Here is a 23,016-nt window from a genome sequence, read left to right as displayed (position 1 = left end):
TTTTGTAAAGAAAGAGAGAGATGCCTATAGGTCCAGAAAAAGCAATTACATTTCTCCATTCTGCACCTGAGTTTATTTATTGCATAGGCACGGTTAATGACAAGTTCCCAGTGCTAATGAGGTTACCATCTCAGGTTCCATCCCTCTGGAGAAATATCCTTTGAACTGTTAACCAATCATAGTTTAAATTCCTAATGACCGCTGGAATAACAATGACCAATTCCTACTAGATGCAGACACTTTACTGCATTATGGCTAATATTCATTATCAATTCCAATACTACAGAAGCGAAAAATGGAACTCAGATATGTTAAGTCAAAAAGTTAATAGGAGTCAGAGCTTGGGTTTGCACCGAAATCTGTCTAAGAACTTGTGTGTGTGTGTGTGTGTGTGTGTGTGTGTGTGTGTACACACATGTATATTTGTTTTAAAGGAATGCCTAGGGAAAAAAACACACTATGTCATTTCATTCCAGGTTATTCTTGCAGATGGTAGAGTATAGGAGTTAAATAATTATTCTTGTGATTTAAAAAAAGTTTTCACGTAACTTGAACCACATAGCAGGCCTGCCTGGACAGATTTGTTAACGCTTCAGGTCATTTCTAATATATTTTGATGGAAGTCACAATCTTAAACCATTGAGTCATGGAAGGTTGAATCATGTGTCCAGAAAGGTTCTTAAGGATACTTAATCCAGCCTCATGTAGGTTAAAAAAACCTGCCATCTAGAGAAGTGGTATAACTCACCCACTCTCATAGTTTATAAGTGACACATCTGGAACTGAACCCAGGTTTCCAATTCTCAGCCCACAGCTCGGTTGTATTACATAACACTGCCTGAAAAGTGCCAAGTCTTCTAACCCCTCCAACTTTGCCACAATTATAACTATCAAGTATGAAATACTTCTAAAACCTAAGATACATCCAGAAATGGGTGATAAGAGGATCCAGCTCTGTAAAGATAAGTTGGGTACTAGGAGAAGCTTCACTTATTTTCATTGACCCTGATATACAACAGGCCTTCCCTCTCCTTCAGAACATAACAACCCCGTACTCTGATCCCTTCCAAGCTGTTTTTGTTGAGTAATCTCTTTTAATCAAGTAGGAAGCTTTTTAATTTTGTCTGTGGAGTTCCAGCTTTTTCTTAACCTATGTTACATGGTGAAATACTTCTTTGCACTTCATTTTGCTAATCTGTAAAAGGGGGCAGTATCACCTCTCCCAGAGAATTATGAGGACGTTATAAAATCACACATGTCAAGCCCATACCGTGTTTCCCTGAAAATATGGCCAGGTCTTATATTAAGGTTTGCTCCAAAAGACTCGTTAGGGCTTATGTTCAGGGGATGTCATCCTGAAAAATCATGCTAGGGCTTATTTTCCGGTTAGGTCTTATTTTCAGGGAAACACTGTAGTAGGTGCTCAATAAAGGTTCATTCTCTTCTTAGCTTTCCTAGGTTATTTCAAGGGAAAATGTTAAAACACATTAGGACAGTCATATCATTTTGCCTCTGAAAGTACTAGAGTCATTTAAATTCTGATATTGCAAGGGGTAGTTATAGTAAACTTTTTTCTTTAGCTAAAACAGGCCCGATAGTCTTGCTGGGTACCAGTGGCCCGGTCGCAATTACATTTGTTTTCTTCACATTCTGGGGTTACCAAAGTTTACTTCAATTATCTTACTGTTCCAGTTTCTGCCACAAACAAAAACCAAGCTCCTTTTGCAGATCTGCAGCTCTTATTTCCATCAGGACACTAAGTATCTGACGTATTTTCCACATAGACCTTTGCATCTCAGAGCAACTACAATATATTCAACCAAATAACTAAGAAATATTTCCAGAGAATATTATTGCCAGTAGAACCTTTTTGCTTTCAATTTCAAAATATGAGACACTTTTCCTACCATCATTTCAATTAACTCTAGCATTGAGTATTTTCCATGCACCAGCTGTCTTTTCTTTTTGTCCTGTTGTTCTGACTGGTATGTTGGTAGGAAAAGCATAAGCACTACAATTTCCCCCTTTCACCCTCAGCACTTGATAACTACCCTGGGCTAAATTACATCTCTGGGAAGTGTTTCGTCACACTGCTCTCCCCAGCTGCCACACTTTGTCATGTGGCACTTGCTGCTCTGCTTTGAATTTTTGGAACTAAGTCTTTGGCAACATGTCCTGTTCATCACAGACATAGAGGAAAGCTACTTTTGTGATTTATTTTCTTTCTTGTGCATTGTTTCCCTTTTTAAATTATTAATCCAAGTGGCCTAGAATAGCCTTTATTTTCCTAGGGGTCCAGTTTCCCTTTCAATATTTGACAAATGCAAATTGCGAAATATGTGTCCTTTTCTTTAAGGTCTCGGGGTAGCAATTATATATTTAATTATATATCTTTAAGGTGTAGGAGTAGCGATTATATATTTTCCCCTGTGCTATGAAGTGGCTAAACTGGTTTGAAATGCTTAAAGATCATGCATTGCTAGATTGTCCCTAACCTTATTACTAATCTCAAATTGGTTCAATAAGTTTCAGTTCCTACCAAGGAGTTTACTTCTAAAGCAGTGCTTCTCAAACTTTAATGTGTATACAAATCACATGGGCATCTTGATAAAATGCAAATTCTGACTCAGGAGTTCAGGGGTAAAACCTGTAATTATGCATTTCTCACAAGCTGCACCATTGATGCCCCCACCACTGGTCTGACGACCACATTTTGCATGGTGAGGTTCTAAAGGAAAGGTGTTACTATATCCTATGCTGACACTCATGTCTTATAGGCCATAAGACTCCCACCTTATTTTGTTTGCTTGTTTCTTAATAGAGACTCATGGAATCTTAAACATGGAAGGAATGTAGACAGAGTTGTACTGGCTAATCAACTAGCTCTCTGGAAAAAAAGAATGCATTTATGTGCATACATAGGTTGATTAGAAATTTTACTGACATAAGGAATGTGTGTAGCATACAATTTACAAATAATAATAAAATATATAATACTCTTTATTGTAAATCCCATATAGCCAATTGGGTTTCACAGAATGCTTGCTGCTTTTTGCTGAACTCTTCTATCCATAGCCTACCTATGTCACAATTGATGAAGGGGTTAATTCCCATATAAATGTTGGCTGATGTTTTCCTTTATGTTAATGAGTAAGACAAAAGTGAACCAGAAAAGACATACGTCAGAACTGCATTCATGTATCAAAGATATAAATGACTGCTTTGCTGAACCAGATAATAACTTTCAAATACTGTAAGTAGATTTCCTTAAGTGTACTTTTCACAATGTAACAGCTACACACATAACATGCTTTTAAATTTAATCTACATTATTAATATTTTTAATCATTTTCGTAGGTCAAGATAATTAACAGAACGATGAAACTATTGTGTAGTGGTTGACAATTTGTGTGGTGTAAATACTCCCACTATTGCCAGTTTCAAGCTCTCCTTGTGACTGAGCATAAAGCTGGGAAGAGCTGGCACAGTAACACACCATAACACACTACTATGTAGTAGTTCCACCATACAGAGAAAATTGGCATCAATAACCTCAAAAATGTAGATAACGGTAAAATGTAGGAAAATACATAGAAAATTATGAGTTTTGTACCTTTGCTTTTAGTATAATTTATTTAATCAAAACTTTATATAATCTAATTTTTAATATTAACTCTATTTTAACAGGCATGCAAAAACCCTAGAAATTTAACGGTTGGTTCTCACGGGCTGATCAGGACTCGCTCCAGCACATCACTAGATACAGATCACTGGTCCATGATTCCCAACCTTTGCTATACATTGGAACACCCCAGGAAATGTATAGCCTACCGTCCCAGTAGGTCTGCATTAGGACCCAGGAATCTGAATTTAAAACATTTGCTTGAAGTGAATCTTTTGTAAACGAAACCCACAAATCATAAGTATATGACTTAAGGAACTTTCATGATCTGAGCATACCCATATAACCAACACTTACATACAGAAACAGAACATCACCAACACCCAGAAAGTTCTTATTAAGTCCCTGTCCAGTTACTACACAACCAAAGTCACCGCTATCTTGACTTCTAATACCATAGATTAGTTTTGCCTGATTTTGAGCTGTTATGTAAATGAAATCTCTTTTGTGTCTGGCTTTTCCCCCACAATATTATGTTTGTGAGATGTATGTAGCAGTAGTCCATTCATTTTTAGTGCTGTGTAGTATTCCTCACATAGTATTCCTGTATAAATAAACCCCAATTTCTTTTTCATTTATCATTTCTGCTATTGACGGGTTGTTTCCAGTTATTGGCTATTCTGAATAATGCTGCCAAAAACATTCTTGTACAGACAGCAAAAGACACAACAAAATAAATCCCCCAGCGATTCTAATAAGCAGCTGGTCTTTTGACTGCCTTCTTTACAACTTCTCCTTTTTTCTATTTCTCGCATCGTATGACCAACACTATTGATGCTTTTGTGTGAATCAATAAGCCATGAAAGTAAGTGCTTCCATGTAGTAAATACAGTATGTTCTCCTGGCTCTTTTCGGTGTAGGTCCACCAATGCCCTTTTATCAAGACATTTGCTCTTGTGCACTCTAAATGGGGGCGAGATGTGGCCTCACATCAGTAGCATGGAGGAATAATAGACATGGTAGAGATTCAGCCAAGGCTAAATTTGGCAGCAGATCATTAAAGCTCTTGGAAAGAGACTTCAAGGAAGGAGAATTGTTTCCCTTTGTGTGTATCAAACAAAAATCAACAGTGAACCCTTAGAATATTTCAGATTCTAATCTTAAAAATCTATTTGTCTGAAGTAGACCAGGGACTCTCTTCTGAAAAGGAATTGAAATCTGTGAAAGTTTGATGACTTGATCTAAAAAGATTAGTGAGAGGTATTCCCATTGGCTTGTTCCTACATCTAGTGTTCAGCAGGTGTATCCTTGCTGCATTGTTCTAGGTCAAGTGGCTGTGTAGTTTTTTGTGTTTGTGCCCATTGAGATATTAGAGTCTTTGATGGAAGTCAAGGAAGCTGAATGACCCCGGGCTCCAAGATGATATTGATGATGAGTGGGATGGCTGCTCAGAATTGAAAGAAAACTTCCAGAAGCAGCAGGGCTTTTTCCTACCATATGAAAGGCACTTCACATAAAGCTCTCAGGGTATGCAGAGAGAAGGTCAAGAGTAGACATTAATTCCACATAATGAAAGAAGAATATTCTACTCCTTGGTTTTCCTACTTCCCCTCTCTCACTTTTTTGTAAAAACTTATTTGTTATAAAAGAACATGTGTTCATTATAGAAAAGATGGAATATGTAGATCAGAAAAAAAATTAAAATCAGTTATAATCCTAGTTGGCATTAATATTTTAATGTATCTGTGCCAAATGTTTCTGTGTATATTTAGGCACATAATTTTTAAGGAATGGTATTGCTCTGTAATTTTTTTGGTAATCTTTTTTCTTTAATGATTTCCCATGAACATCTAACTATAACAATAAATGTACTCCTATAAATCATTTTTCATGGGTACACACTCTCCCATTATATGGACATTTATTGTTGTTGTTGTTGTTTAACCAATCTGTAGTGGTTGTATTTCTAAAATTGTTTCCAGTATTTTGTTTCCACAGTGATATGATAAACATTTTTTAATGGAATCTTTCTGTATACCCTAATTATTTTTCTAGGAATAAAGTCTTATAAGTGGATGAAATTTATGGATATTTTAAAGCGCTTTAAGTGCCTGTTGCACTCCAGAATAATGGCATTATTTTACATTCCCATAAATAGCTCCTCATCCCGCTTTTTAAAAATGTACACTCTTTCATGTAATAACTTCTACCTAGAGTTGGAAGGTATAGGAACCTGTCCTGAAAATATTAGCTAGAATCTATATATTGATGTCAGGCAGTAAGCTTAAATAAAATATGAGATTTTAAAGTCTGGTTTTTGTCCACCAGCACTTTTGCATTGATGGTCTAACTTCGCTAAGCATCCTGAAGGGGGGAAACAGCTTTCTTCATTTGCCTCAGTCAGAGCATAACCTAATCCTACCTGGCATATTATAGTCCCATAAATGATTAAATGCAATTGTTTGATTGCCATCATATCTGAAGGTTTCACAGCAAGTGGTCTCTCTGGTACTACAAAAGCTGACCCATTGACATCTTCAGAGAATGCTTTCAATGTACAAGTTGCTACAAAACACTATAGAGACTTTTATTCATAAGGATGGATTTTTAAGCATGTCTATTCAGCAGACTAGTTATTAGCTTTCTCAAACAAGCACTTACAACTTTGACTCTTTACAGACTTGACAAATATTTTAATTATTAATTCCTGATCTAGCCCTTAGCTAGGGCTTACCCACGTGAGGACTACAGGCCCTCCAAAATCAATGTGTAGGGTCTTTTGTTGCTTTATTTTTTTTAACTTTAAAAAAATTATTGAAGTATCACATACATAGAGAAATGTGTAAAGATCACAAGTGCGCAGTCTGCTGAAGTTTTGCAAACAGCATAGCTGTGACTAGCACCTAGATCAAGAATACCACAAACCCTCTGCTTCTGTTCACTACCCACTGTACCTTCAGTGTGTTTGAAATGCTTCAAATGTTATGCCCTAGGTAAGTCATTCATTTATAGAATTTGATTTTTCACTGAACCCTTACTTTACACGAGTTAGTTCCAGTCAGCTTTGATCAACCTATCTCCCTTGTAACGGAAATTATGTAGACTCTGCCTTTCCAAGTAAAGATTATAACATAAATTCCTGCACTGAATGTGCATCAACATTTATGTGTTTGTCACTGGTAGGTACACATATACATATACGGTATGCACACAGGCAAATTTGGAATTTCTTTCTTCTTAATGAATGTAAAGCTGAATTATACTATATTGATCCAAGCTTAAAATGTCTTAACCATAATTGATTGCCACAGGATAATTCATGTGCTATGTTTCCAAATGATTTCTTAAAATTTCTCATTTCAGTTATTATAAGGATTCCCTTTGAACACTCAAAATGTAAAAGCCAAGAATTTTTCATCTTCTGTTTGAGATAAAATTGTATGTGTGTACCCTGTGTATCCACAGCTGTCTTTCTACCTGGTTCAATTTCTGTCTGATACTCAGCAAGGTATCGTTTAGATTCCTATGTTGTTGTTTTCCAGTTGAGAGTTTGAGTAAGAAAAAGACAGGTTTAATAAGCTAACTATACTTTGTAAATATATGGTTCTTAAAAATAATTTATAGATTATCAAAGTCATTTATTATTATTGGATTACATCAGTGTACTCAGGAGAAATAACAAGTAGGGGTTATTCTTACACACTCATTACTCTTTTTAAATGATAAAATATTTTTCCCATTATAGAAATAATACATCTAAGAATGTTCAGCCATAAACATTCTTAAAAGTAATGAAGTACTAATATATGTGCAATGTAGATGAACTTGAACGCAGGCTGAGTAGAAGACAGACACAACAGGCTACATATTGTATGATTCCATTTATAAGAAATGTCCAGAATTGGCAAATCCATAGAGACAGAAAGTAAATGAGTGGCCTCCAGAGATGGGAGGTGGAGGGATTGGAAATGATTGCTAACGGGCACAAGGTTTCTTTTTTTGGATAATGAAAATGTTCTAGAGTTAGATAGTGGAAATGGTTGTACAACTTTGTAAATATAATAATAAACCCCTCCTGAACTGTACACTTTAAAAAGGTGAGTTTTATGGCATGTGAATTGTATCTCAATTTTCCAAAGAAAGATAATATAGTTTCACTGTAAAAAATTTGGAAACCAAAGGAAAGTAGAAAAATGGCAACTAGTTATAGCCCCATTACCCAGCAACAATCACTGTTATTCGTTTTGTGTCTTTCTTCCATTTTTTCTCCATATATTGTTGCAGGAGGAAAAGATTGCTGTTGCTTCTCTTCAGATGACAGAGACAAAATTATTAAATTGTAAACATTTACATATTGATGCTCACCCATTCCCCCCTCCCAGAAAAAAAAGGGGTGGGTCCCAAGGAAGAGCCATTTAGTTGGTGGAGGGGAACAATGGATAGAAATGCAACTAAGAGAAGCAGAGAGCAACTGGCTGGTACTGTAAGAGGGGAAGGAGCAGCTGAAGGGAAAAGCTGTGGGGTCCTGAGAGTCAGACAGATATGAGCGGTTGCCACGAGAGGTGGAACTCTTCTTAGGAGTTTTGCTGCAAGATACTGAGACATTATGTAAACCATACCTCTCTATTGTTAAATACCCGTATGGTTTTCAGGGTTTTCTAAAAGTCAGATGTGTCATTGTGCTAAGATGGTACTTCAAGTGTGAGACTGAGGAAGGCCCAATTTTATTCGAGTTACACATATTTGTTTATTTTATGTAGTTTTCATCAATTATATTTCAGATTACTATCCTGCACTTTCCCCTTAGTAGTGTAACATTAGCATTTCTCTATATTATTACAAGCTCAACGTAAACATAATTTTAAATATTGACAATCTTAATAGGTACGACTTATTGAGCATCTACTTGATGGCAGGCACAGTGACTAAAGTATTTTACAAGCATTATCTAATTTAATCTTCACAACAACCCAGTGTGGGAAGAAACTATCCCGTTTACAGAGAAAGGAAATAGAGGCTTAGAGAGAGTAAGTAATCTGCCTACTTATAGCCTCATCTGCTGTTAGTTTTTATACTCAAACTATCTTTTCTTGCATGATCAAGTAAATGGAGCACATTTTTTCTTTAATTTTTCTTCTGCTGTTTCTTATAGGATATCTACTTCAGTAGACCTTTCCTTTATGTCTTTAGCTAATTGCTGTCCTTTCTATGTATCAGGGTTTTTAATAGACCGTATGTTGCACGGTCTATGCTTACTCCATTCATATGAAAAGGATTCATGCTGGCCAAAAAAATTGAAGTATATTCCAAATGCTTGGCTAACCTTAGGCTCTGTCAAAAACCAAGATAGAGAGCTCTATAATGACCCAGGAACCCACCCAGTTCCTGAGTGGACAAGCAAAACTATTCATTATAGTACGGGTTGAGAACTTTGGAAGGTAAGATCAGGACAATGTTGAGGAATGTCATCACTGCACACGTACTAGTGCTCAGTCTTAGAGATCGCACCCTGTTACCCCACTCCCTCTCACAGCAATGTCACTCCTACTGTAGAGTCAAAACTGAAACGGGCTGCTTGAGCAGGCTGGAATAAACAAAAACAAAACAAAGAGTCTTGTCCGTGCTCGGTGATGTCTATCTGGTCCCTCCTAAGCAAGGGGCAGTCACTGGGGCTACTCCTTGCTCACACCAGTTTGCTGGTTTACTAAGGGCTTTCCAGTGGTTCCACAACCTACCCTTATCCCAAGCCAGGCCAGCTCTCCTCACTGCATATCACCGGCATCTGTGCTAAAGGGCATCCTGCTTATTTCCCAGGCAAACTCTGTTCTGTGTGGAAATGGTCAGTCTGCTGGTCTTCAGAGCCTTTTTCACTTGGCTCCATAGAAGTCACTTTGGCAGAAATCCTCCCAATTTTTAGTGTATGGTTACTCCTTATCCTTAGCTTCTGGTATTGTCTTGGAGTCTGCTATCTGTGTAGAACAAGGTTAATTTTAGTGAGACGTGGGTAGAGGGGGATCCAAGACATCTGTTCTTTCAATGCTGTCTTGCCTTGAAGTCCAGCTAATTGCCTCCTGTGATGTGATTCTATTTAGGCATAGATTGAAATCCCTCATTCAAGACTCACTGTCATTTCAATTATAAATTGTTCTCTATATTTAGTGGGGACATATACCTCCCTTCTCCCCTTCTTTTCCAGCCAAGTCATGATTCATCAAAAAGGGCTAGGAATCCCTTGAATTAGGACATTAAATTTTAAAAGTGTATGAGAACTTTATGAGACCCTTATATGTAAATATTGTTAAGATTCATAAATTGGCTCTAGGTGCTAGAGTACAATAAATGATCACATTCTTTTTTTTATTTTTCTAAATCAAATCTGGCCCTAACCACTCCTGTCTGTGTATATTAGGGCTCTCCCCATCCCCCACCCTCCTGTTTGGTGGAGGGGCCTCGTCCTTAGTCCCTGGTGGTTCTCATAGTTACTGATGCTCTTCCTGATGGGGAGCCATGGCTGGTGTGATGCCATCTGTCAAACACCGCTCCCATGATGAGCCACACAGATGTCCCTCAAGGTGTTCCTCTCACCGACTGCAGGCTTAGCACATGCTGCTGCTTTCGAGGCCATGGACTTAATGATCAGTCATCAGAGATAGCCGAGTGTAAGTTCTCTGCCAGCCCCAGGTAGATGTTTTCCTAAGGAAGGTGGAACGGCTATACTTTCATATTCTCTTTAACAAATATCTATTGAAAGCCGCGTATGGCCAAGGCACTGTGAAAAGCTTGAGGATTTAAAGATGAATAACATTCTCTGTTGTCAAAAATTTATAATCCTGGTGACATGAAAGTGATATTCATATATGCATAATTGTCAATATTACAAATCAAAATTTGATACAAACCCTAGGAGACAGTATAAAGGAAGCATATTTTCACTGCACCTTCTCCCAAAAATGTCCCTTGCGTTCTGTCTACTTGCTCCATCTCTGCTGATTCCACCCTGGTCCAAGCTTCCACCCTTTCTCTCCCAGAGAAGGTGGGATCCTTCTAACTGGTCCTTCTGACATCGCTCACATTTCCTACAGCATGTTCTCCACACAGCAATCTCGGGGATATCACTGATAGTTTTACAAAGCAAATCAGAACCTGGTACTCCTCTGCCTACTTCAGTGGCTTCTCACTGAAGTGAGAATAAAGCCATTTATTTATATGCATTTTTTTCTCATTTAGAATAAAACCCAAAGCCCTGACTGTGGCCTAAAAGGTCATGTATGATCTGGCCCCTGCCTGCCTTTCTAAACTTCCCCCTCACCAGTTTCCCTGATGCTATCTTTTCCCAGCCTACTTGCTTTCCCATTTCATGACTGGGCCCTTCTCATTGTTCAGAGAGCAGGAAAATGGGGCTTCCTCAGAGAGGCCTCCCTTGTCTTCCCTGCAAGCCTCCCGCCCATTATTTTCTCTCCTAACACCTTTCATTTTTCTTCAAGGAACTTACCAAATGTAGTACTAACTACCTGTTTAGTTGTCTCTCCCCACTTGACTGTGAGGTGCATGAGGGCAAGACCATTACCTGGCTTGTTTACTACTGTACACCCGAAGGCCTGGCACTCATTAAGCATTCAGGCTATATTTCTTTGACTAATTAAAACTGCCTGAGTCCTAAAAATGGAGGACAATTCCAGCTGCTGGATCAGGGGCATGAGATTGTTTGAAGTAATGGCAAAAGCAAAGTCAAAGGAGAGGTCACATGGCATATATGTAGCCGGAAGTAGACCAGTGTGTTCAGAACATAGCACACAGTTTACTTGTGATGGTTTTGAAACCATTCTAGAATTTTTATGCATATTTTAAGATAATGTTTTATCTGTTCTTTATTTTTCAACTGGGGCAGCGTTTATTCAGGGCAGTGGATAGATAGCAAGTTTATTTCTAATCCTGGCTCACCTCCCCTACTGACCCTGAGTTTAAAAAAAAAGAGAGAGAGAGAACATGATCTTGTGTAGGTTTCCATTATCACAGGGCTCTGGCAGGAGAATGACTGGATGTTTAAAAAAAGTACCTCTGTATTATTTGTATTCCTGAGCTTCTATGCAGAGTCCTTTCTGTTACTTAATCTCTTCTCTTTTCTGTTTTAATCAAGACGTTCAGTTGAAAACAAAAAAAGTGTTGATTTGAATGATGAAAGGCGGTTTTATCCTTGAACTGTATTTCTGTGAAGTTTTGATTTCGGGGAGCCCAGCCCATGTCTCTCCCAGCTCTGGACCCATTCCCCATTGCAGCTGAGATGTTTGTATTATGCATAAAGCAGTTCCTGCCTGCCTAGGACTGGTGATTAAGAGCTCAGGATAATGAAATCTGCACATTTGAAACTTGGCTGTTGACTATAGTTATTATGCAACTCTTAACATTTCCCTTTTGTGTCTGTCCATAATATAAACTTCTCAGTTTTTCTTTCAGAGCTAACTCTTCAAATACACTAAAATTGGTTCCACTAGTATTTTTAATGACCAAGTTAAATTATTTCTTAATGTTCAGATTATATACTTTTCTAAAGGACAAGAAGATTTAGTGGCTGTGCAGTAACATTGTTCAATCTCCCTATGAACAGCCAAATGGGGCTAAAAGTGCAAAGGCCCCTTGTCTTAGATTTTCGTCTTTAAGCAGATTGTTCACCATGCCTTGATTAAAACAGCAAACATAACAAGAAACAAAGCCAAAATGATGGTAAGGAGTGGCATAGTTCGATGGTGGGGTGATTTCAGAGCAATTAGGAGGCAATTAATCTGCCCACCCTCCCTAATACCTGAATTTCTAATGTTAGAAGAGACTCGCACCCTCACCTGAATTCAAATAATGTTCCTATACTAAAGTGCTCCTCTCCGGAGCAAGCAGGAATATCTTGTTTCATCAGCCACAGTGCCCCTGAATTATTGAATTATAGGGGCAAGACTCTTTGACCATTATGTAGCCACAGTGCCATTGAAGGAGTGAGTGTACGAGACACTTCCTGCGAGCCTCTTTCTTAAGAGAGGAACAGGACATCATGAAGGCCATTTTGTCAAGGACTAAATGTGGGGGTGGGATACCACCGTAGGAAGGGAAATGATTTGAAGAGGAGGCCAGGGCAGCTAAGGTCACATCTGGCTATGTCAGTGTTTTGCCCATGGTTGGCCCTAGCAGAGAGCCACTAATGAGGGGACCTATGGACCAGGGTGGGTAGTCAGAGAAAGCTTAGTCGTATATACCAAACATGTCAGTACATAGCAACACCCCAGAAAACTTGATGATTTATTAAGTGCATAAAATGGGCACTTTGAAGGAAAAATAAAAAGTTCACAAACTTCCATTCCATGATTTGCTAATATAGGATAGTATGAGTCTGTATGTGGTTTGTCTTTCTGATTGCTTCTCCTATAACCATTTATTGGTACAGAGAAGAAAGTAAATTAGTCTGCATGGAAGCAGGGCTGTTAGAAAAACTTTTTAAAGGAGGTAACATCTGAATAGAATTTGCCATGCAGACAAGGAATGGTAGAGAGTTGGCAGAGGGAATGCTATGTATAAAGACATTGAGGTAGCAAACAACATCTAGAAATTGGGAAGCTGTTTTTTTGGCTAAATCATGCAATATTGAGTTCCTATTGCTGCTGTAACAAATTACCAAAAATTTAGTGGCTTAAAGCAACACAAATTTATTCTTACAGTTCTAGAGGTCAAAAATCTGAAAGGGTCTCCTTGGGCTAAAGTCAAGGTCTTAGCAGGCTGTGTTCTTTCTGGAAACTCTAGAGGAGAATCTGTTTCTTACCTTTTCCAGCTTCTAGAGGTCACCTGCATTTTGGCTTTTGGCCCTTTCCTCCATCTTCAAAGCCAGCAGTGTAGCGTCTTCAAATTTCTCTCTGACTCTGACCTTCTGCCTCCTTCCACGTGCAAAGGGCCCTTGTGATTATATTGCACCTACCCAGATAAATAAGATACTCTCCTCTTAGTAAGGTCAGCTGATTAGCAACCTTAATTCCATCTGCTACCCTAATTGCCCCATGGCATATAACAGAACATATTCATAGATCCCAGAAATAAGGGCATGGACATCTTTGAGGGACCCTTATTGTGCCTACCAAACATGTAGTCCACGGTGTTAAAGGTGATTATGAGGAAAGTGGCATGATCCATCAACACTTGGTGGAAAAGATCATCCATCCATATGGGGTCTACAAGCTGATATTTTTTTTTTCAAATGGAGGAGTCAAGGTGCTGGAGATTTTCATAAGGTATGTTTCAGTTAATTACTGCTGTACAACAAATCACCCCAAAACTTGGTGGCTTAAAAGAACAATCTATTCTCATGATTTTGTAAGATTTGGCTAGGTGATTCCTGGCCTGGTTTCACCTGGGCTCCCTCATAAAGTTACATTCAGCTGGAGAGTTGGCTGAGTTACAAGATCCAAGATGGCCTCACACTATATGGCATTTGGTGAGACCATCCGCAGGGCTGCCTCAGGTGTTCTCACTGTGAATTCTCATCCTCTGCTAGGCTAGCCCAGCTTCCTTAGATGATGACATCAGGACAGCCTCCCAATAGCATGAAAGTGGAGGTGCAGGGCCTCTGGACTCACAGAGCATCACCGCCACGTTCTTTTGGGTTGGGCCAAGCAGTCACAAGCCTAGCTCAAATTCAAGCAGAAGGGAAATAGATTCCATCTCCTGATCAGCGGTGCTGCAGTGGCCATATTTCATCTAGGATAAGCTATAAAGATGGTAGGATTTTGAAATTTGAAATTTAGGAGGTAAAATGTTTCTGGATGACAGCAATATCCAGCACATGACCAAAAGCATGAGTGGCCCAAGTAGAGTGTGGCAGAGGTCACTAGCATTGAAGAGGGGAAGAAACTGTGAGCCTAGGGTGTGGGATACATCATCCTGTGTACACAACGAGAAAGCTGAGTTGGTGGGGAATGGGACCTCAAGTCCAGGAGATGATAGTAATGACAGCATGGGCAGATATGGGCCAATCAAGCCAGATGGGGTCACTTGACGGCCAGAAGACCATGGCCACAGTTCTAAGTCAGCCTTACACGGCAGGCACCAGCACTCAGAGCTGCAGCCACCCTGCACTACCTCTCCAGGTCCTTCACTTCCCAGCCTCCACATTGTCTCGTTCACTTGACTATTTTTAAATAAAATTACCACTTCTGACTTCCAAAGTGTGCAGGTAGCTTCATCAGTTATTTTAACTGTCAGCAACTATATCCTGCAGGTTCAGTATGATATGATATGAAGTTCAAGTCAGCCTTGGGTAAGAAGACTACAAATCTGCCATAGTAATAGGTTATCAGTGCCAGTTCTTTCTAGCTTTCTCTTTGATACTTTCCTTGCCTCCTCAGATGTTTATCTAAAGGCAAAAGGGTATCTGCATAGATCTTCAGGATTTATGGTGGTGAAATTTATTAACAGCATTCAATGAATAGTATTTATTACTCTCAGCCTAAAAAAAATCAGAAACCAGATAGTCATTATCCAGATGGTCCCAAGAGCTCATTCAACATAAGAGTGCTAGATATGAATAAATTAGAGCCTGTAACAAGTAAAGAATGAGAAAATTGCATACTTTCATAATTACTACCATAATTTAATGTTTATTTATGTGTAACAGATGAACAATCAGTTTACAATAATACACGTGTAACAGGAATTTGCATCCTAGGCTGTGAAGGGTATGAAATCATACCCTTAAATTGCTTTTTGATTATGACAAAATTAATTTCTACCCAAAAGGAAAGACCTTCAGTATTTGAAAATACAGAAAAGCCTTCCTGAAAAGTCCATGTCTGAAGTGAGTGGTCTTGGTGATGAGTATTTAACTCTGCTCTGCCTTTTATTTTCCTTCCATGCTGTCCCCTTAGCACAAGTTTCACCACCTTCGGCAGTTACTTCATTTTGAGCAGATTGCTAGAGATTAGAGGACCCAGAGATGTTATTCTCACCTTTGACACAGAAATTCTTTTTAGCATGAGATGTGTCTATAAATAAATAATGATACTTTTGTTTTCGTAGCCTTAATATAAAAGTAGGAGGCTTTTGTCCCTCTAAAACAGTCTCCTGTAATAGCTACACAGCTATTCCTCCTATGATGCCATGATTCAAATTGTTTGGTACTATCTCTCTTTGGGGGCTGCTATCAGAGCTAGTTTGCAAGCCAACAAGAAAACCAACTCTATATTTTTTGTGTTACATCGCAACTTTGACTACATTCACACATTCTTCAAGTTTTAGGGATTGGCTCTCTGTGACTTTTAATTATCTAAAACAAAACAAAATAAAATAAAATTTATTCTCAGAAGAGTAAGGTTTTCCACCACCCAGAGCATTAGAAATAATGTATCTCAGGTTCCAGAGTTGTGAGGCTCCAAATGGAGCCTGTTTCTCTGGCACAGGCTACCCCATGGTAATATCACCAGAAACTTATCAAAGACTATTAAGAAGCATTATCATTTTCATTTTACAATCTAGAAATGCCCACTAAAAAATGTTTAACCTACCTTTCTAACTCTGTTATCATTTAGTTAACTATATGCTCCTCCCTACCCAGAATTTTTTCTGCCTTTTTTGCAAAAAGTCAGCTATGCTCCATTTGTATTTAGCTCTTTGTTTTTCAATGAATTACCCTTTAATTGCTCTACGAAAATGTATCCCTTTTATAGATCTTTGTGATTATTAAGTCTATGATTTTGCATCTAATTCTGTCTGGTCTTCCACCTGACTCAATTTTATTGTTATCTAAAGGCATCCATCAAATAGTATAGAGATTCCTCAAAAAATTAAGAAAAGAATTATCATATGACCAAGCAATCCCTCTTCTGTGTATCTACCTGAAAAATTTGAAAACATTTATCGTAAAGACATATGTCATCCCTATGTTCATTACAGCATTATTCATGGTGGCCAAAACATGGAAACAACTGAAATTTCCTTCAGTAGATGATTGGATAAAGAAGATGTGGTACATATAGACAATGGAATGTTACTCAGCCATAAGAAAGGATGAAATACTGCCATTTGTGACAACATGGATGGAAAAAGTCAAGAACCATATGATTTCACTCATGTATGCAATATAAAACTGAAAGCAACAAACAAACAGGACAAACAAACAAAACACTCATAGACACAGACAACAGCACAGTGGCTACCAGAGGATAAGGGGGGAGGTAGAAAAGGGTAAAGGGGTTCAAACATATGGTGACAGCAGGAGATTTGACTTTGGGTGGTGAACGCACAATGTAATATATAGATGATGTATTACAGAATTGTTCACTTGAAACCTATATAATTCTATTAACCAATGTCACCCCAATAAATTTAATTGAAAAACGAAATGAAACCATTCACCTTCAGCATCGTGATTATAATTTTTGAAGTCATCCATTTGTCAGGTATGGCAGCAGGGACTGAAAACATCAGGTCATCTAATCTTCACAACCATAGAAGACTGGTACTATTATTCCCACTTCACAGATGAGGAAGTACAAATAACTTGCTCAAAATCAAATGACTAGAGAATGGGGAGACTAAGATTCAAACTCATATCAATTGAAAGCAGGGATTTCTCAACTTCAGCACTGACATTTTGTTGGGGGGCTGCCCTGTGCATTCCACTATGTTTAGCAGCATTTCTGGCCTCTACCCACTAGAAGCAGGTAGCAGTCCCCCAACCCCATTGTGACAACCAGAAATATCTCCAGACATTGCTAAATGTTCTCTGGGGGGTACTTGGGAACCATTCATCTAATGCCAAAGCCATGCTTTTGCCATATTATACTATTAAATAGGGAACTAGTGAAACCGTAGAATCCTAAGGCAAGATTTTGGAAAGATAGCCCTTCAGAATCAGCATTTGCCAGGTAGTGGGCAAGTATCTGCCTATTTTAAGCCTCTCCAATGGTGTAGAAACCACAGATAAGATCCTAGCCTCACCACACATCTGTTTCTTAAATCACTCCACTCCGTTCCTGTCAAATAGTTCTCCAGCCTCTGGTTTATCACCTCATGTGATGGTGTTACAGAAGATAATTCCATGTTCAGATGGTCTTAACTATGAAAAAGCATTCTTCTTAATATTCTTCCTTCTATCTCTCCCTCTCTACTCTTAATCTCATGTTATCCAAATGATCATTTTTCTCAAATCAACAAGCTCTGCAGTTTATGGACATTCCTATCTGGGCTAGCAGTAGCTTTCCTTCTTCCGCTTGACTTCTCACTCAAAAACCCCTTTAAACCTCTTTTGATGGTTTCAGGAAGATTCCAAAGTCGTTCCTCAGCTTGGTAAAATCATTCTTTACCAACTGCTCCACACTTCTTGATGAAAACACAGAAAGGAAGAGAATGACAAAATATGTATTGCTTTATGGTGCCGTTCCAGAGAAAAAATTTTTTTTGTGAATTTGATAAATAAAAATAAATTAATAAACAGCAATTGTTAATTTTGTTAATGTATCAAAATTCAGTCTTACAGTTTACTCTTCTTTAAAGTCAGGTAGTCCTTTCTGCTTGCACTTTTGAATCTCCTCTTAAGTCATCGTGATAACTTAGAACCTATAAAAAAACTGCTTTTCAATGAGAGCTATTGGGTCATTGGAAGATTGTGATGGTATGGATGTTAGTGTTGCCAAGGCAGCTTATGCCCCAAATGTCTAAGGTTAAGCCTGCAGGTGAAGATTCTCTTTAACTGGTCAACATGAGTAGCGGGTAAGCTATAAATGTGTGCCACCCATCCTGACTCATCTGGATGGATCTCCAGTAGGCAGGTTGTGTTTAGAGAAAACCAAGGAGAAAATAACATGTTAACTGGAATAAACTGTTTGGGGTCAAAATAACAATCCGGTGTTTTTGTACTTGTGTGAGATATAAAAAGAAAACTCAAGTTTCACGTAGGCTTAGTATAAACTTCCAGACTTCATGCTTATGCTTGGGCACCTCCGAAGAAGTGCCTGGACAAAGAGAAAACTGAACCTGAACCCCTCATGTCTTTGATTGTTCTGGAAAAGCATGGGGATCTTTAATGTGGTGTCCACTCTCTTATAGAGCTTTATAAATGGACACTGACATGGACTACGAAAGACCCAACGTTGAAACCATCAAGTGCGTGGTGGTGGGAGACAACGCCGTGGGGAAGACGCGCTTGATCTGTGCCCGAGCATGTAACACGACGCTAACGCAGTACCAGCTGCTGGCCACCCATGTCCCAACCGTGTGGGCAATTGACCAGTACCGGGTCTGCCAGGAGGTAGGATGTGCAGAGTTTCTTTAGAACCTTCAGGGTACATCATTGCTACTGCCAGTCTGACTTTTTAAAGGGAAGAGATATAATGTGTGCATTGGAAATAAAATGAACCTTTTTAGTGCCATAAGAGAAAACACAAGCAAAATGCACACTTGGGAGTATGGCTGTGGTGTCCTGAACAAGGAGGGTTTGAGTCATGTGATTCCAGGAAGAGAATTAGGACTTAGCTCAAGTCCTGTTAGGTGGAATGAGAGAATGGAAGTGCGTCAGGTGGGCAGTGAGGGGTGCTGGCCCAGACGTTGTTCTCCTGAATGATACTGAGCTTGGATACTCCCTCTTTCCTGCAGGTCTTGGAGCGTTCCCGGGATGTGGTTGACGAAGTGAGTGTTTCTCTCAGGCTTTGGGACACTTTTGGCGACCATCACAAAGACAGGCGGTTTGCATATGGCAGGTAAACCCAGACTGTTGCGTTGCAGTTGAACTTGAGCACAATTTCCTTTCCAAAATCCACAGCTGCTTCATGGATCAACAACAACCACATCATATGGCCTTGACATGTGTTGGGTTCTGCACTGTGTCTAAGAAAAGAAAAAGAGCTCCCAAAACAGTGCTATTTCCTGTTGTCAAGAAAAGCAGTCTGCCTTGCCACTAGGTTCCTCCCAGGAATTACTTTCCTTCAAACAACCAGTGCGAGTTAAACTGGGACCTTAACTAGATGAGGATTCTCCTGTGCCCTCAGCCATGGGCTGCTTTGATTGCTCTTTTCCTGAATGATGCTTTGTTTGCCTTCTGTTAAAGTGTTTTAAGTTATTTTAGCACTTGTCCACCCCACTTCTGAAGGTCTCTTCAGTCTTTTCATGACCACATTTGTGGAGTCTGGTGTTATTTGCTCTGGGCTTTGTTATCTAAAAAGTCTATTACTTTTATTTGAAGGTCATTTTTAAACACAAAGAAAAATATCTCTGAAGGCATATTTATGAAATGAACTGATGCACTCATATCTATTTTGCATTAAAAAAAGAAAAGGATGACGAAGGGAAAGTCCAGTAAAGGGAAGATTAATCTAGAAGCATTAATATGAATAGCAATATGGTCCAAGTGCCTTAAAATACTTGGAACTTCTCGTCACCATAACTGCAACATAGTCTCCGTGGCTCCAACTCTCTCAAAGTCTCTCTCAGGGACTGTGTTATCGCTATTAAATTCCAGATAAAGAAATTTTCTTATCTCTTAATTGTAAATCACCACATTGCATTTTAAGTTTAGAATTTAGGTCTCGTGGTTCAGTGGTCCCTGGTTAACAACATCAAACATCGTGTTACCTCACAGGATTGGATTAGTTAGCTACTCCAAACACATTAGTTATGCCTTGGTATTGAGATAAGCATTTCTGAAATGTACCTCTATTTCTTTAGGCCAGTAGCTCTCTTAAGCCTCTGTGCAGACTTTTGTTGGCACTTAGCCATGTGGTCTCAAATACTGAATAAACGGCTGAAAGGGTTTGCCCTCGTCCTGAGAAGTAGTTCATACACTGAAAGAATCTGTGATTTAGACCAGTTTGTTCAAGGGGATTCAGAGAGGCCTCTGGAAGGCAAACATTGATATTAATGTATAATAACAAGGACTTTTGCTAACAAGGACTTTTGAACGTAATAGTCAGCATCGTAGATACTTTTCTTCTCCTGAATTTCCTGCTTTGTTGGTTTTTCTCTTTCCATTTCTTGATTCTTATCTTAGTTGCCATATTGGTTTTTTCTTTTGTCCAATTATTCCACAAACATGGAAAAAAGTAAGGACTACGCTTGTAAGTACTACGCAGTCACATTTGTAATATCTATGGTTTTAAGGAAGTATAATAACATGATGACTTTAAGCAAAATAAGGGTAGACACAATAGATTTCAAAGGACTATTTTTACCCCCACTTCTAAAAAGATGTGAAAACAATGGGCTGAAATATGATTTTACTAAGATATTGGGTTTAGCTTCTCCTATAGGCTGTTTCAACAGCTCAGAGGTTTGTTGCCACTTGAAATCTGTGCATTAGAAATAATGAACTTTAACTTGGGCTCACAATGTAAAACTTGTATTGCAGTAATATAAGGGCTGCTTCGCTGTCATATGACATTCCTGCTTAGGACTGATTTAATGGCACAGTGGCCTTCATAGATCTAATATTGACAGGCATGTACCTTGGGCCTCATCCAGCTCCCTGATGTAACTGGAGTCGTTTTCTGTGTCATGCCTGTGCTTGTTCACCAACAAAAATAAGCTGCTCTTTCATGTGATTCCATCAGTTCAAAGTGCATTGTTCTGCTCCCTTGTCTGTAGTGTTTGGTTCTCTCAACTGTAACCAGTTCCCCCCTTTGATGGAAACAGGACACGTTTTCCAAGCCAAGTTTCATTGTCGGAGTGACACAGAGGGGCTTCAGGAAACACTCCCATGTTTCTGGCCCAGCTCTCCATGGGCCTCCGTTTATACGCATGTTTGTACCTTGTATTTCCTCTGTCTTTTCCAGTTCTCCACAGCCTCCAGGCGTCCTGCCACAGACGCCACCACTGGTAAAGCACAAAAACCAGAACTATTCTGTCTTGGACTCCAGCATCTTTCTGTAAACGCTAAATATGTAATACTTTATTGATGTAGCACCAAACAATTAGCGTTTTGTGGAAAAGTCCGATAGTAATAGACTCCTTCTTTTATTCAGGACTGGGCTCTGACTACAGCATTTCATTGCTCTGTGAAAGCTGTTTAATTTGTTTATGACTTCCATTTTTACCTTCGTATGATTTGTAAAGGAGAAAAATCCTAATTATGGTTTCTGACAATCAGTTCGGTTTACAAACCTATTTTTTGACTGATATTTTTGCTATACTTGGTGTGAATTACAAGTCAGTAGCGTGTGATGTGTTCCTTATACTTGGAAATGTACTTTGGAACCTTTTTGAAATAATTCATTTGATTCTTGTGATGACAGTGAGAAACACCATATTCATACCAAGATGCCTTAGACCTCACCTTCAGTTTCCTCTGCTTCTTAGCTAGTTAATAATTTTCCCCCTCAAACATTCTTTGGCATGGACAAGCTCTAGTGTGCAGAGTGGATCCTGTAGGCCAAGGGGGTGTCAGTCTGCTAACTTAAATTTGCAATTTTCCTAGCGTGGTAATAACTCTAACCTGAATGTCATTGCTCTCTTCATGATTTTAAAGTCAATTATTCAACCCCTTTTTTTCAGCTAACTAGAAGGATATCTCTGATTTATCAAAGGTCAGTCAAAATATTAGGTGCTTTGTCAACATGACTTTAGTTAAGCCTTTCAGGACCCCGAGGCGGCAGAGATTATCCCCATGCTGCCATTGAGTATGGTTGTGTTCTTTTACCACCGACCATAATTTGCCCAATAGTGAGTTTCAGAGGCAGATTCAAACCCAGCTCTACCTGACTCCTGGCTCCCACTCTTTCCACTATACCAGGATTCCTCAACCTCATTTTAAACAGGAAAACCACCCCACATTGATGAGCTGGCTGTCTATTTGCTACATAGGTGTACAAAGGCTGAGAACTAGAAGAGATTTCAAAGGGTCATGTGGTGGACCCCTTTTCTTCAGGAAGGGAAATTCTCCATCCATAAGAAAGTATTGATAGCAGTCTTTCTATGAAGGTGAATGAAGATGAAAGGTAGCAGAGTAACATCAGCACCCTAACACAACACATTTCAAATCTGTCAAACTGTTTCTTGTCTGGAGCGAGTGAATGACTTCAACGCTATTGTAGCCTTTCTTTCCACCACCTACTTTCTATCCACTTTTGCATGAACTTTTGAAGCTCTTTTCTGGATCTTTGAAAATGTCAAGAACGAAACTGTACATAGTAATCGTGACTGTGATCAGCTGCTCTTTTTTTGGCAAGAACAGAGACTCTTTTTAAAGGGAAATCACTCAACTCAAAGTTTTTCCCTGGAACTATTATAAGAATGAAATGTTCATGCATAGGTACCTGGCACTGAAAATATAGGCAAATAGGAGGGGCTCTGCCTTCAGTATGACATCCGGGCCCCTCTACTCTTCTCCTATCGTCACACCACATATAAACAATTATAAATTACATTGTTTCCTTTCC

The 23,016-nt window shown here is 38.9% G+C and overlaps 1 protein-coding gene across 21 annotated transcripts in view; it reads left to right on the top strand.

Moving 5' to 3' along the window:
* RHOBTB1 (Rho related BTB domain containing 1) overlaps positions 1–23,016 on the top strand; it is a 114,991-nt gene that overhangs the window by 60,028 nt on the left and 31,947 nt on the right. For all 21 annotated transcript variants that reach the window (XM_081075377.1, XM_081075369.1, XM_081075364.1 and 18 more), the window contains 2 exons: positions 18,698–18,899; positions 19,244–19,347. In XM_081075377.1, the coding sequence (XP_080931503.1) occupies positions 19,341–19,347 (7 nt within the window). In that variant the 5' untranslated portion in view covers positions 18,698–18,899; positions 19,244–19,340. The remainder of the gene's footprint in view (positions 1–18,697; positions 18,900–19,243; positions 19,348–23,016) is intronic.

The sequence above is a fragment of the Rhinolophus hipposideros genome (genome assembly GCF_964194185.1).
Source record: "Rhinolophus hipposideros genome assembly, chromosome: 15".
Taxonomy (NCBI): domain Eukaryota; kingdom Metazoa; phylum Chordata; class Mammalia; order Chiroptera; family Rhinolophidae; genus Rhinolophus; species Rhinolophus hipposideros.
Note: the sequence above shows the minus strand (reverse complement) of the source record. Positions and strands in the feature narration are given on the sequence as shown.